The sequence below is a fragment of the Triturus cristatus genome, chromosome 7 (assembly GCF_964204655.1).
Source record: "Triturus cristatus chromosome 7, aTriCri1.1, whole genome shotgun sequence".
NCBI classification, from domain to species: domain Eukaryota; kingdom Metazoa; phylum Chordata; class Amphibia; order Caudata; family Salamandridae; genus Triturus; species Triturus cristatus.
The window spans coordinates 117,785,217-117,799,962 of NC_140590.1; the positions used below are offsets into that span (position 1 = coordinate 117,785,217).

At 46.8% G+C, this 14,746-nt stretch overlaps 1 protein-coding gene across 1 annotated transcript in view; it reads right to left on the reverse strand.

Moving 5' to 3' along the window:
• LOC146808981 (myeloid cell surface antigen CD33-like) overlaps window positions 1-14,746 on the reverse strand; it is a 413,580-nt gene that overhangs the window by 161,784 nt on the left and 237,050 nt on the right. The window contains exon 4 of the mRNA XM_085615778.1: window positions 2,989-3,294. Coding sequence (XP_085471904.1) covers window positions 2,989-3,294 — 306 coding nt within the window. The remainder of the gene's footprint in view (window positions 1-2,988; window positions 3,295-14,746) is intronic.

A 14,746-nucleotide genomic window follows, 5' to 3' on the forward strand; every position in this document is an offset into this window, starting at 1 on the left:
TTGGAAAGCGCCTAATCTGGATGGATGAAGAATCCAGGGGACAAGTCCTGTACTCTAATGCCGGAAGATTTTCCGCCAGGTCAGGGCTGGTTAGGGTAAGTTCGATGCAGTCCATAGCTTATTATTAGACGCGCCACTCCGTACTCTGATTATATCTTCCCTAATCAGCGAGTGGCAACCCCTAACATGACGTAACCAATGTATAGATTTATTTTTCAAGGATTCGTCATTCTCATAACTGCCGCTAGAAACAATTTATGAGAAGTTAACCATACAAACTGTCTGTGCTTGTATAGAAGAGCAAATAGATGGCTTATTCTGTTGAGCATGAGCTTTAGTACCCAAAGATGGAACTGTTAAAACATTGGTAGGCCTTCTACAGTTTGCGGTAACTTGAGAATAGAGTTGCTTTTGCTGAGTACTACAGGGATGAGCTTCGGGGGGCCTGTCTGCTTGGAAGTCAGAGCCACTTGGGTGCTTGCATCAACACAGTGCAGTATCTGCATGAGCTCAGAAGAGAGCCTGTGTGAGCTCGCTTGGGTGCTTGCATGGACAGAGTGCAGTGAGTACATGAGCTCAGTGGAGAGTCTTGTAAGCTCACATGGGTGATTGCATGAACAGAGTGCAGTGACTGCATGAGCTCAGAGGAGAGCATGTGTGAGTTCGCTTGGGTGCTTGCATGAACACAGTGCAGGGACTGCATGAGCTCAGAGGAGAGCCTCTGTCTTCACAAAGAGTACGTAAAGAGTAGTTCTCCAGCAGGACTCTTTTGCACACTTTTATGTGCTATTTATGAATTGACCCAAAATATCTAAAATACAAACAAAATTGGATTATTAGAGCAATACTCAAAAGCAATTAATACAAACAGAAAAGACTGTGCTTTCTATGCACTTTTAGTAAAGGAAGGTGGACGTTTGAGGCTGATTCACAAAGTCATATAACAGTAATAAAACGAGATTCCTGTACCTAGAAAGGCTTTTGTCAGTGAGCTCCTATACATACTACATACAAGCGCATGCCGTATGTGAATGGCTCTTCAAATGATTCTCCACACCCAAAGGGACCAGCAGCCCCCCCCCCCCGCGCCTTGAGACTCTCACGGGTGAGTAGTTGTGCTTTACAAACCCCTGATTGATTGATTGAATGCGATTGATTACAAATGTATAAGAAAATGATCTTTTACTCTTTCTAGAAACCTGCACTCATTCGTTTACAAATTAAGCACTGCAGCAATATATACCAGATGCTGGCTTGAACTCCTCGGTGAAAATAAACATACGTAGGTTTTCAAAGGACAAACGTATTTAGTGCAAGGGTGTGTAAACCTGTATTTAAGCACAGGGCAGGGGCCGGATCAAGGCCATTTTTTTAGGACATCCCAATAGGATACATTTTCATACGAGTTTAAATGGGACATTTAACATACTGAAAATGTATGAGACGCAGCTGGTCCTCGTGTTGTCTTATTGGTCGTTCTAGGTTGTTAGTGACGAGTGTTCATTGATTTGAGTTTGGCTATATTGGTGCACAATGATGAGGTCCCTGATAATATCATGTCAGCCTCCCCTGATTGGAGTCTGTATTTAGTACCTCCCCATACTGTGGATTGAAGAGGGTTTATGTTCTCTCCTTTTTCTTGTATTCCTTCTGTTCTCCTTCGCTTTGCTTTGTTTTATCATGCACCTTGCTTCAGGGTCCTTTTCTTAGATGCAGCACAACAAACAACAACATGAGCTATTAGTGTTTTTAAAAAAAGATGCTCTTCCTTCGAGTGATTACTGTTTCCCTTTCCTGTGCTTGCAGACACTTCCTCGTACCCAATCTTCACTGGTTGGTGTGGGTGAATGCTTCCCGTTTGTTGTTCCTACAGTATTTTTATTTCCATGTTTACTGTTACTTTTCTGTCGTTTGCAGATCATGTGTTTAGACCCATTACTATTTAACTGGGCAAGTTATTTTCTGTTATTCACGTTTCGCCCCCGAAACATGATATTTTATTTTTCAAATTAATTTGTTTTGCAAAACTGACAATCTTTTAAACGTCACTTGCAATACACAGGGAGAATTTACCTGCAAAAGTAGGATTCCGTTTTTTTATTTTTCCTGTAATCCTTGTTTTTAAGGCATTCTTTCGTTTTCTTTTTTAAAAGATTTGCATTATTTAGGACTGTTGATTATTTTTTAAATTCTCTTTCTGACACTGATAAAAGCTTTGTTTATAAACTTAGCACACCCCTTTTTTCGACTTTGCCATTACTGCCTCACACAAATGTCGGTACGAGGTGACATAACAGAGAAAAGTAAGGAACCAAGTGCAACCTTTACTATATTTTGACGCACTGCAGTGCAGCAAGCCTTCCTTCTGCGCTGCCAAGTGTCAAAATAAAAGATACGCGCATTACTGTCCTTCCCCCGTGTGCCAACGCAGACACCCTCCGCCATGGTACAAGGGTGCCTGGTTTGCAGGGATGAAGGGGCACCTTCCTGCACCAAAACAATCATGAAAGGCAATTGAAGGTGTTTTCCTCTTTCTATGTGTGATGCAGAATCCAGCACACATAGTAAGCAAAAAACGAGGAGAAATACAAGTATTTCTCCTCATTGCACCACTCCTATGCATCTCTCTGCCTCCCCTGGGGAAGCGTAGGATTCTGACGCATTCCCAGGTTAATGACACTTCATAAACCTGGCTTCAGGTCACGTGGATTTTGCATGGGAACACCCACAGCAACGCCCATGGAATGCCCCTTTCACACAGCGTAATGCGTGAAGGGCCCCATGTTTACAAGGCCATGAAAAGTCGCACAGGCGGACTGTACGTGGCCTTGTAAATATGGGCAGGCACACTGCGCTGCCGGTGCGTCCAAAAAATAGACTCATCGGCGGCGCTATGGGCTTTGTAAATGAGGTCCCTAGTCTTATATTATTCAAACTGACAAGGCATAAAAGTGTTATTTTGTGAAATTAGTTATGGGCTGTACTTACGTTCAACAGCCAGAATGATTCTGTTTGTAGTTTGTTTCTTCACAGCCGGAAAGTTTGCGGTGCAGGACAGGCTTGTGTTGTTATCCTGCCTCGAAGCTGTGAAAGTGATAGTAGATTTATAGATCCTGGTACCATCCGGATTATCAGTGTTATAAAATGACTGATTGTATTTAAACTTGGACTCTGGGCTCCAGGTTATCTCTGGGGTGGTGCCGGAGCACCTCCCGGGCGCCGTGCACTCCACAGTCACCGTTTCACCCTCGATCACTCGTTCACGGAGGGAGATTTCTGGCTTGTCCTGGAGATCTAGGAGACAGAAATCAAAATGCACAACATTAATATTAGTATTTTTAATAAAAGACACCGTCTAGGAAGCAGCAGTTATAAAGAAGTTCGACGATGCCAACATGTCTGATTTATTTGATAAAGGTCAGTTTTTGTTGTCATGGTTGCATTGTAGGCTTACATGCTGTACACAATGACAGCACATATCAGAAAGCCTTGTACATCAGCTCATACACTCAGATGCCCATACGCTCATATAAGCAAGCACACAGTCAACCATACACACCCAGCTGGATGGGTAAATGAATGAAAAATGGAGATGGACGGATGGCTGTGTGAGTTCAGCAATGAATGAATGAATGAATGAAACACTTTGTAAAGTGCAATCTGCTGCCCATATAGGAGTCCAAGCGCTAAGCACAAGTGAGAAGACAAAGTTGATTCATGATCTTAAACTACAGCAAGGAGAAAAACCATGGTTTAAGCACTTTCCTGAATTCGGTGTCCTCATTTACCTTACGCTGGGATAAAGGGGGAGATTTTCATGATTAACCACTGATTTTCAGGACTTCAAAATGCAGAAGATCTAAAAATGTCTGCATGGAGCGCAGTATAGAAAACCCCATTCCTGTCATACTGAGAATATGCTGGTGAAAGGAGAACTTATTGCTAAATTTCACCCCAAGATTTGTAACTACTGATGTCGTGCTTTTGAAGGCAACCCTTTCCGTCACCAATAATCAATGTTAAAATCATAGATTTTCATGATGACCAGAATTTCTGTTTTGTCTAAATTACATTTTATAATGCATTGGGTTATTGGTTCGTGGGGGCCCTTCTAAAGCAGCAAACTCAATTCTTCTCAGGGGGAAGACACAAGCAAACCCTAAATTAACCTGTCAACAGACAAAGAGGGAGAAGCACTCCTGAACCCCTGCACAACTCAAAAGATTAGTTTTTTTCAACCAAGATCAAATTTGTAATCCAAAGTTGCAACAGAAAAGACACAAAAGAGTCCAGAAGAACAAATATGGACATCACAAGTTTGTATATTGTGAAAACTTTATTCTTTATTTCTTTGCTTCAGCTTAAAAGTAGGCCTGGGCTAAAATTTCGTTCCGTTCGCGGAAATTGCGATAATTTGACATTTTCGCGTTCCGCGGAGAGCGCGAAAATGTCAAAATTTCCACTTTCCGCAGCTTGCCGATAATTTGTTTCTTGCTCGCGCTGTAAAATAATACATTCTTGCGCGCGCGCGATCGCCTTACCTGAATCCCTGCATTCGCCGACAACTTTTCTTGATCCGGTCGCGTTCTCCATGAGATGTTGTATTGTTTTTAGCCATTTGCGCTGTCTCGCGACTGTTCGCGCCCGCAGTGACATCATGCGTCGCGCTATCACGTCTTTTTTCTCGCGATCATGCACCGCGAGACAACTCAAAACAAGATGGCCACGCCCGCAAGCAACCACATGGGTAAGTTGGCGACCCGCAACCATGCAGAAAATCTCGCGAACATGCGGGAAAAAAACTTCCGCATCTTCGCGATATTTCCGCTTGTTTGCGATAATTTTAAAAAATTTCGCGATAATTTGCGAAAGTGGATTTTGTAAATTCCGCCCACCCCTACCTAAAAGCATGGAGAAGCACACAGCCAACATGTTTCGTCCTAAGACATGGGGACTTCTTCAGGGAGTAAGTGATTGAAATGTATACTGTGTCATTCACGGTCACGGACCAATCAGTGAGTCCTCTCCATCATTAATGAAAACACATACAAAAAGCAAGTGCTGTGTGTAGCACTTATGACCAAGAAATTACAAAGTTAAAACAATCCTCCTAATGAGTTCCAGTATGTAGCCCATTTTTCATCACCGTTAGTCTTCACACCTCGGCAACGGGACTGGGATTCATTAGGAGAATAATTTTACCTTTGCAGGCCAAGGCGTACTCAGAAGAGGTGATTTGGGCTATGAATTTCAATTCCCTGATACGCAACAACTCCACTCGGTAAATTAATGTTCAGTCAGTGTTTTTTCTTATAAAGTACTTTTATTACACATACACTACTAAACATTAAATTAGATATTAAATTAATTCAGGTAGGTGAAAATACCTTTGGAGACACCCTCATATCACAATACACTCCTAGTGGGTTTGAACCCCATAACCACACTACTTCTCACCTATGCCAGATGCAACATCAGAATTTAAGGGGATGTTATTATATGCAAAGTAGGCCTACTGGTTTGTCAGGGTGTCACCACATTACTAAAACAGCCACATGTTACATTATATATTGCATCACCATTAAACTCATTGGGATAGTGGCAGTACTCAAACAGTGTCATTATAATGAGAAATATTGCAGTGTCAATATTTGCATTATAGGAAAGGCTTTGCAATGTATTGCATGTGTATGTGTCTTACTTTTATTTTCCTTAATTCACAAATGCATTCCTAGGCCCACCCACCAGAGGACCCTACACCCCCAACATATGTGATAAAGTATAAGCTCAATGAGATCTTTAAGAATGTGAAAATCCTCTTCCACGGCCATTCACATTCTTTCTTGGGAGACTTTGGGTCATTTTAAAAACAACTATTCTGGGAGCCTAATGCAATTCCTCCCCCCCCCCACCAACATCTACAAAAACATTTGTGGGCCTGTCGCCTAGTCAAGGGATCGGAGGAGAACCTCGAGAAAGACACTATTGACGGGACCTTTACACCTCCCATGCAGGGTGCTGGCGGCCCCTTTAACGTGGACTGGATTGATGCGGAGGGAGGTGCGGCTCTGACGACGTCACCAGGAACGGACGAATCAGACTGCAGGGAGGCCCGTAAAGCGGAAGTCCGGATAACTGACGGCGCGAAAGCCTTTGGAGTAGGAGACGGAGTGAGCAGTGCAACGGGAACGAAGGGTCGGGAGGAGTATGGAGGACGAAAGCCAGAGATCGGAGGAGCAGCAGGAGCCGAGCTGTCTGCAGAGCCAGGTGGCCAACTTCACGGCATCTCGCCCCGCCACGCGCCCGGAGGAGCGTGGCTGGGAAAGGTACGGGGCCGGATCCTGGGGCTACTGTCCACAAGGGGAGGGAGTTAATCCGGGTGGGTTTTTGCTTTTGAGTGGGGAGGTCACGGGGTGTCTTGGGGGTTGGGGTTTTTGTTTTTCTCTCTGGGTGTGTGTTCCTAGTACCCGAAACACTCACGGAGCTTCCCTCTGATCACGTGTGTAATTACGGTGACGGACCCCCGGTGAATCCTCACTACCCTTCCCCCCTCAAATCTCGGACGTATCAGGATAGCAACCTAACCATTGCTCTTACCTTCCTTTACGCATCCCGCTGAGGCAATCCCCCACCAGAAACAGGACCCCGCCGAGGTGAAGACAACCGAGACGAACAAGGCAACACCCTGATCAGGACCCCTACTTTCGTGACTGCAACCTCAGCCCTTCTATCATCTTGTGAGGAAGAAAGAAAGAGGACATCCGAACACTGTGTTCACTCTCTAAATAAAGCCTCAACCCTATCCATTCGTCTAGTGGCGTTCTTGTCAGATACTCGGAGAGGATAGCGCCTAGGCGACAAGTGGCGAGCCAGATAGGAGCGTTTGCGAACCACCACCCGCTACAGGATGGATACCATTATTCACCAAATGAGGGAAGGGCAGGCGAAAATGGAGTGGGCCATAGAACGGGCCTCCACCCAAGCAGAGGCCGATCGGGCCGTCTTCACATCGGCCATCCAAACACAAGCGGAGAATCTGGTCAAATTGGCCGAAGGACAAGCTCACCTTACGGTCTCTCTGGGTCAGGCTAGAGCGGCCGCCCCTCCAGGAACCGTGGTCCCTCTTCAGAAGTTCGCCCCAGGAGAGGACCCCTTAGCTTTCTTCTTGAACTTCGAAAGAGCCGCCAGGGCTAGGGTTGGGCGGGAGAGAGATGGCCCTTTTATCTAGCCCCCTTGTTGGTGGGGGAAGCCCAGGCGGCGTATCAGACTGTCAATAAAGATGGAACCGCCATCCAGGGGAGAGGAGACCGGAAGTATAACAAAGTGATCCCTGAGCCAGTACGAAACCGGGGAACCCGACCTGATCACCCCCCCTTTCTCAGGACCCCAGTGATATGATTGTGGGGAGTGGGGTCACATAGCTCGCTACTGCAGGAAGAAGAGGGACAAAGAGGAGGAACCAATGGACGTGAGCTATCTGCCCCACTCTCTTCTCTTCGCTCAGGAGACTGGACCCGTATTTTACGTGAGTGTAAAAATTCAGGGTAAAGGTGTAAGGGCCCTACTAGACTCAGGCTGTAAGCACTCTGTAGCCAGACTGGAGCTCATACACCCCTCTTGGGTCCTACCAGGTAGAAGGGTTGGTATAAGGTGCGTTCATGGGGAGGTGAGGGATTACCCTCTAGCCACGATCCAGTTGCAAACACCCACAGGAGCCAACATGACTGCGATAGTGGGGGTGCTTCCCCTGCTTCCAGAACCCGTCATCTTGGGAACCGACAATCCCTGTTTTTCCTCCATGATGAGGGAAGTTCTCTCTTCCCAGAAACAGTGGCCAGTCTCCGTATTGACCCCCGAACCCTGGGCTAAGGACACCCACTTTCGTACGGCCCAACTAAATGATGCAAGCCTTATTAACGCCTGGTCTAAAGCCAGGGGCGAGCAAAACCAAGCGACCAAATCGTACCCTACCTTTGTGGAACAGAAGGGCCTTCTCTACCGTTTAGCGAAGGAAGACGCTGTTCCTCAACTACTGGTTCCCTCTGATTTCAGGGATCAAATCCTTTTTTTTGCCCATGCCCATCTTTTGGCGGGGCACGTTGGGGCTGAAAAAACGGGTCAAGCCATACTGCAACATTTCTTCTGGCCAGGGGTATATGCCCAGGTCCAGAAATACTGCCAAGAATGCCACATATGTCAACGGCGCAATCCCTACACACCTCCGGCGGTCCCCTTGCAACCGCTTCCCATTATAGGCAAACCGTTTGATAGGCTAGGAATGGATCTCATTGGCCCCTTGCCCAAGTCTAGTCGAGGACATCAGTATGCCCTTGTTTTGGTGGATTACGCCACCCGATATCCGGAGGCTTTTCCCCTCAGAGCATCCACCACCAACGCCATAGCTCAGCGTCTGATAGAAGTGTTTTCCAGAATGGGTTTCCCTAGGGAAATGGTCACTGACCAGGGAACCCCATTCGTGTCAAGACTGATGAAACAGGTGTGCCACCAGCTCAACATCAGACACATAAAAACCTCAGTATACCACCCACAGACAGACGGGTTGGTCGAGCGCTATAACGGAAGCCTCAAACTGACCCTAAAAAAACTTCTGTCTGGGGATGGGAGGAATTGGGATCAAATGTTGCCTTTGGCTCTGTTTGTGTTACGGAGTCAAACTCAGTCCAGCCTAGGGGCTTCTCCTTTCGAGCTCCTTTTTGGGCGGAAACCAAGAACCTTGCTCGAAATAACGAAGGACAGTTGGGAAACAGAGGGGAAAGAGGAAGCGGAGGCCCTCCTAGACTACACCCGGCAGTTGCAGTCTAGGTTACATAAATTAAGGACTCTAGCCCATGAACACCTAGCCATCGCCCAAACCAAACAGAAGTATTTCTATGACAAGGGGAAAAAGTGGAGGGAGCTAGATGTGGGGGATTGGGTCTTGGTGTTGCTACCCACATCGGCTCAAAAGATGAGAAAAGAGTGGCAAGGTCCCTTTCAGGTGGTGAAAAAAGTGGGTAGACCCTCCTACGTTCTCCAAATGTCTCGAACCAAAACTCAGTTATATCACATTAACGTCCTGAAAAAATGGCTGGGAACCCCTCCGACTTCTTCTCAACCGGTTTCCTTTTCCACCCCTCTGTCACATACCATTCCTGAATTACCTATCAACCCCGAACTGTCTGCCTCCCAGAGGGACGCTATTGATTCCCTGCTACACCACTTTTCAGGGATATTCTCCGACCTGCCCGGAAGAACACACCTCGCTGTACACACCATACCGACCCCATCGGGGGTTGTAGTCAAGCAAAAACCTTATCGGATACCTGAGGCCCGGCGAGCGGCCTTCCAAGCCGAAATACAACAAATGCTAAAAACAGGTGTCATTGTCCCTTCCCAAAGTAATTGGTGTTCCCCGGTTGTTCTGGTGCCAAAACCTGACGGAAGTATCCGTTTTTGTATTGATTTCAGGGCGGTCAATAGGGTTTCAAAGCAGGACGTGTACCCTCTTCCCCGGGTTGACGAGTTGGTGGAACGCCTTGGTGAGGCCAAGTATATAACCACTATTGACCTCACCAAGGGGTATTGGCAGATTCCCCTTGCCCCGAGTGACCAGGAGAAAAATGCCTTCTCAACTCCCTCGGGGCATTACCAGTTTACGGTCCTCCCGTTTGGGTTGCATGGAGCCCCGGCAACCTTTCAACGGACCATGGATACCCTTCTCCGACCACACCTTCCTTATGCTTCTGCCTACCTAGATGATATTGTCGTCTTCAGTAAGACGTGGCCAGAACACCTTCACCACTTGAACCGCATATTAGACAGCATTTGCCAAGCTGGGTTCCACATAAACGCCAAAAAGTCCCGGGTGGCCTATCACCAGGTGAAATATTTAGGGTTTCTGCTCGGTAACGGGAACCTAAAACCCCAGACAGAGAAGGTGGCCGCTGTGCAGGCTTTGACCTATCCCAAGACGAAGAGGGATCTTAGGGCGTTTTTAGGATTAGTAGGCTATTACAGACGGTTTGTCCCACACTTTGCTAGAATCGCCAGTCCCCTGACTGATCTCCTATGAAAATCCCAGACTTCGCCCCGCTTGCGGGCTCCCAGTGAGCCGGAAGCTATGGCCTTTCAGGCCCTCAAGGACGCTCTTACCTCTTCTCCTGTCTTGGTAGCCCCTGACTTTCAGAAACCCTTTATCCTCCAAACTGACGCCTCGGGGTTGGGATAGGGGCAGTGCTTTCCCAGGAGGATGCTGAGGGTCTTGAGCCCCCTAAATTGTACATCAGTAGGAAGCTCTTTCCCAGGGAGCAGGTCTACTCCACCATCGAGAAGGAGTGTCTGGCTGTGAGGTGGGGGGTGGAAAATCTTCGCTATTATTTGGAAGGCAGGCCCTTTATCCTCTTTACGGACCATGCCCCTCTCACCTGGCTCCAGCGGAACAAAGGCCACAATGAACGTATCCTCCGCTGGTTCTTGGCATTGCAGCCGTATCACTTCGAGGTGAAACATCGCAAGGGGTCGGATCAGGGCAATGCTGACTTCCTCTCGAGATACCCTATTTCCCCCGATCGGGAAAATCCGGGGATGGGGATGTGTCGCCTAGTCAAGGGATCAGAGGAGAACCTCGAGAAAGACACTATTGACGGGACCTTTACACCTCCCATGCAGGGTGCTGGCGGCCCCTTTAACGTGGACTGGATGGATGCGGAGGGAGGTGCGGCTCTGACGACGTCACCAGGAACGGACGAATCAGACTGCAGGGAGGCCCGTAAAGCGGAAGTCCGGAGAACTGACGGCGCGAAAGCCTTTGGAGTAGGAGACGGAGTGAGCAGTGCAACGGGAACGAAGAGTCGGGAGGAGTACGGAGGACGAAAGCCAGAGATCGGAGGAGCGGCAGGAGCCGAGCTGTCTGCAGAGCCAGGAGGCCAACTTCACGGCATCTCGCCCCGCCACGCGCCCGGAGGAGCGTGGCTGGGAAAGGTACGGGGCCGGATCCTGGGGCTACTGTCCACAAGGGGAGGGAGTTAATCCGGGTGGGTTTTTGCTTTTGTGTGGGGAGGTCACGGGGTGTCTTGGGGGTTGGGGTTTTTGTTTTTCTCTCTGGGTGTGTGTTCCTAGTACCCGAAACACTCACGGAGCTTCCCTCTGATCACGTGTGTAATTACGGTGACGGACCCCCGGTGAATCCTCACTACCCTTCCCCCCTCAAATCTCGGACGTATCAGGATAGCAACCTAACCATTGCTCTTACCTTCCTTTACGCATCCCGCTGAGGCAATCCCCCACCAGAAACAGGACCCCGCCGAGGTGAAGACAACCGAGACGAACAAGGCAACACCCTGATCAGGACCCCTACTTTCGTGACTGCAACCTCAGCCCTTCTATCATCTTGTGAGGAAGAAAGAAAGAGGACATCCGAACACTGTGTTCACTCTCTAAATAAAGCCTCAACCCTATCCATTCGTCTAGTGGCGTTCTTGTCAGATACCCGGAGAGGATAGCGCCTAGGCGACAGGGTCCCTCTTTCCATTTTTGTGACCACAAAAGAAGCCACAGTAAGGTTTCTGAGTGTTCCAGAGGATTATGGGTGCTCCTTTGGCAAGCGGGGACATATTTTATTAACAGGTTGCTCGTCATTTCCTTTCTAAGAGTCTTCATGCTGCTGGTCCTTTATTTTCTTTTTGCTTTTTTAATAGGCTGTGCCCTGGTCCCTCCAGGGGAACCAATGAGTCGCGGGGTCATTGGGGGCTGTGGGGAGAGCTCCAAGGCCTCCACACACTCAGCTGGCTTCTCCTACTCAGAAGGAGCCAGCATCCTGTGGGTGCTGCCCTTTCCATTTTCCTGAGACCCGTGGCCTCCAAATACACTTTGCATGGGGATCTGGATTTTCTGGCTCCCTGCTCTGGACCTGTCTTCTGACTCGCTCCAGGTGCTCTTCTCCTGCTGGTGGGGACATTTTGCACAGCCCCTCCACAGCCAATCAGCAAAACACGCTCCCTGGAGCACTCATCAGGCCCCCGAGCCTCATGACTTCTTGAAGTGTACCCAGGTGGCAACAAACTTAAAGTCAGCCCTCAGAAGTCCTAGAGAAGCCATACATGGTCCCTCAGCAGGTCAGTTCCTCAACTGTGCCTCAGGGGGCACAAGAGAACTGAGCTGAGACCCATCCTAATCCTGGTGCTCAGCTGGAGTCAAAGTCGTTAGTCCATCCATGTAGAACATCAGGTGGTTTCTCTATCCATCTGGGCATTCTTTCATCAATGTTGCTCTCATGTCCAGGGTCTTCTATCTCTGTCTCTCACTTGTGCAGGGGTTTTTAAGTGGGGGTGGAAAGTTTTAGGAGCCAGGCACCTATGGCAATCCTAGGTTGCCACATCATCCCAACCCTCCTGCACAACATTCTGAGACAATCCACGATGGCAACTTCAAGTTGGCTCTAGTAACCCAATCACTAGAGACCATCTGAGAGCCTCAACAGTGTCCCTATATACACAGCTTCCTGATCCCATCCAACTAAAAATACAAAGGCGAGCGCCTCCTGTGTAGGCTCCAAAGGTCTGTCTCTCCTCCTTTGTTCCAGTGAGCCTGGATTGCCAAGTACAAGGTGCAAAGCTAAACATCAGATGCAGATTTCCACACCCCTTATCCTTTCCCATGCACTGGGGCAAGCACTGTTAATTGACCCATTGTGTGAGGAGGTCTTTGATCCATCCACTGGGGAGTACCTAACGTGGACCAGCAAAGGATGCCAAAGGACTGAAATCTGATTATGAACTGTGCCATAGAAATACAACAAATTCTGTGGTGTGTATGTGGGATATTGGGGACTGTAAATTCAAACTCCTACAACGCGTGCACAGTGTAAGCATCACATATCCTCAGTAAGGACTACAGACCAATGTAATGAATGCCCACTCACATTATAAGACCTATGCCAGGTCATTATAAATCCTCGAAGAGTACCTTCTGTGCCTGGCGACCTGTGAACAGATGCTGGACTGCACATGAGAGTTGCACACTTGCAGTCATAACACATGCACACACTTATGTACGCATGTGTTCATGTGAAACCAGCCCATTGCCTCCTACTATAGCTATGCAACAGCGATCTTATCTTAAAAGGAGTACAATGGTAGTCAACATGTTCATTCCAATTGCTCAAGTAGTGAGATTCGCTTATTGCAAAAGTCCATAAACCGGGCAGTCAAAAGTGAAAAATTCTGGGTGACTAAGGTGGCAGAATATGTGTGAGGAACAACCCAAACTTATCCACACATTTGCATTCTTAAAACAGAATAGAAACTTGACCTGCAAATACATAAACATTAATTTGCAAAACAAGTCAACATCAAGTGTCTGCATTTTAGCTTTAAAGAAATTTGAGAATATACTCTAGCACTCAAAATCTTCATATCCCACACATTTCCAGTGTTGTGTCATTTGGGTGCAAAGGTCTTATATTTTTCATTTTGCTGTTGCCCAATTTCTGTGTTTGACCATATTAGTGTTCCGATACTAACAGACATGTAAACCTAAAAGAAAGGCAAAATGCTCTGTAAGCAGCTGATACTATACAGTGGTGATCATGTAAAGGGAATGTATAAGGAGAATTTATCTGCAGAGTGAAGCATCGGCAAGTCTGGTGAGGTGTGGGAGATGTGATTAAGTTTGTTATTGAGAAGTTATCTGATAATGCTACAATGTCAGGCTATGATGAATTGACAGGTGTGTGGTTACTAGTAAGCTATAACGTAGAAGTATAGTGTTAGGTGATGTGATGGTGTGGTAAAGTGGAACTGGGTTGAATAGATGAGGTGTATTGGGAACTAAGATCACTGTAAAGAAAGGGTATCATGAAAATATGAGGACCCTTATGAGTGTGACATTGCAAAGCTAGACAGTGATAAAAATCTGCTATTCATGGAAAAAAGCTGAAGGTTATGATAAGTTACGGAGGTCTATAAGATGTGGGGTTTGTGAACAGCAAGAATGTGGGTACATGTGATCCATGTACTGAACTGGAAAGACTATGCGGTGAGGCTGTGAAGAGCGATGACAGTCTTCCCTATAGATGCATACATATAGAGCTTCTAACAATGGGAGAGGGGGAGTGATATGAGGGTATTGACCACGGTGGCTTGTAAAAAGAACAGTTTGGTGCGGAATCTCACCACATACTATCAGTGGCCTAGCGAGGTGACCATGAGCTCTAATGCAAAAAGTAGAATAGTGCCCACTCCTACATAAAAGTTCTCCAACTATTTAGATACCCATGCCATTTCTTAACCTTCCTCAGTATTTTCCACACATATCATTGCCATAGGAGAAGACAGCAATGATATAACATTGCTCAAGATGAAACACAATAGATTTCAATATCGGCATATAACCTCTCATATGTTTTTAGTTTATGATGGCTCCGTTCAACACTATGAAACATTCTAGCCCCAATATTAAAACATAATTACACTATCTGAACATAGAACCTTATTAAGGAATGCATGTGCCATTATTATAAAATTGTTATGCATGGCTCTCATAGAAAGACCTTTGTATAAATGTTTGGATTCTAATCCTCTGGTAGCTTGGTACAAAAGCAGACAGGCTTAACTAAGAGGCAATGTGTAAAGTATTTATGCAGCACCAAAACAATAATCAAGTGAAAACACAACACAAACAAATAAAATCCCACACCAATTTAGAAAAATAAAGTATTACAAAAACATATTTGACACCAAAACAACAA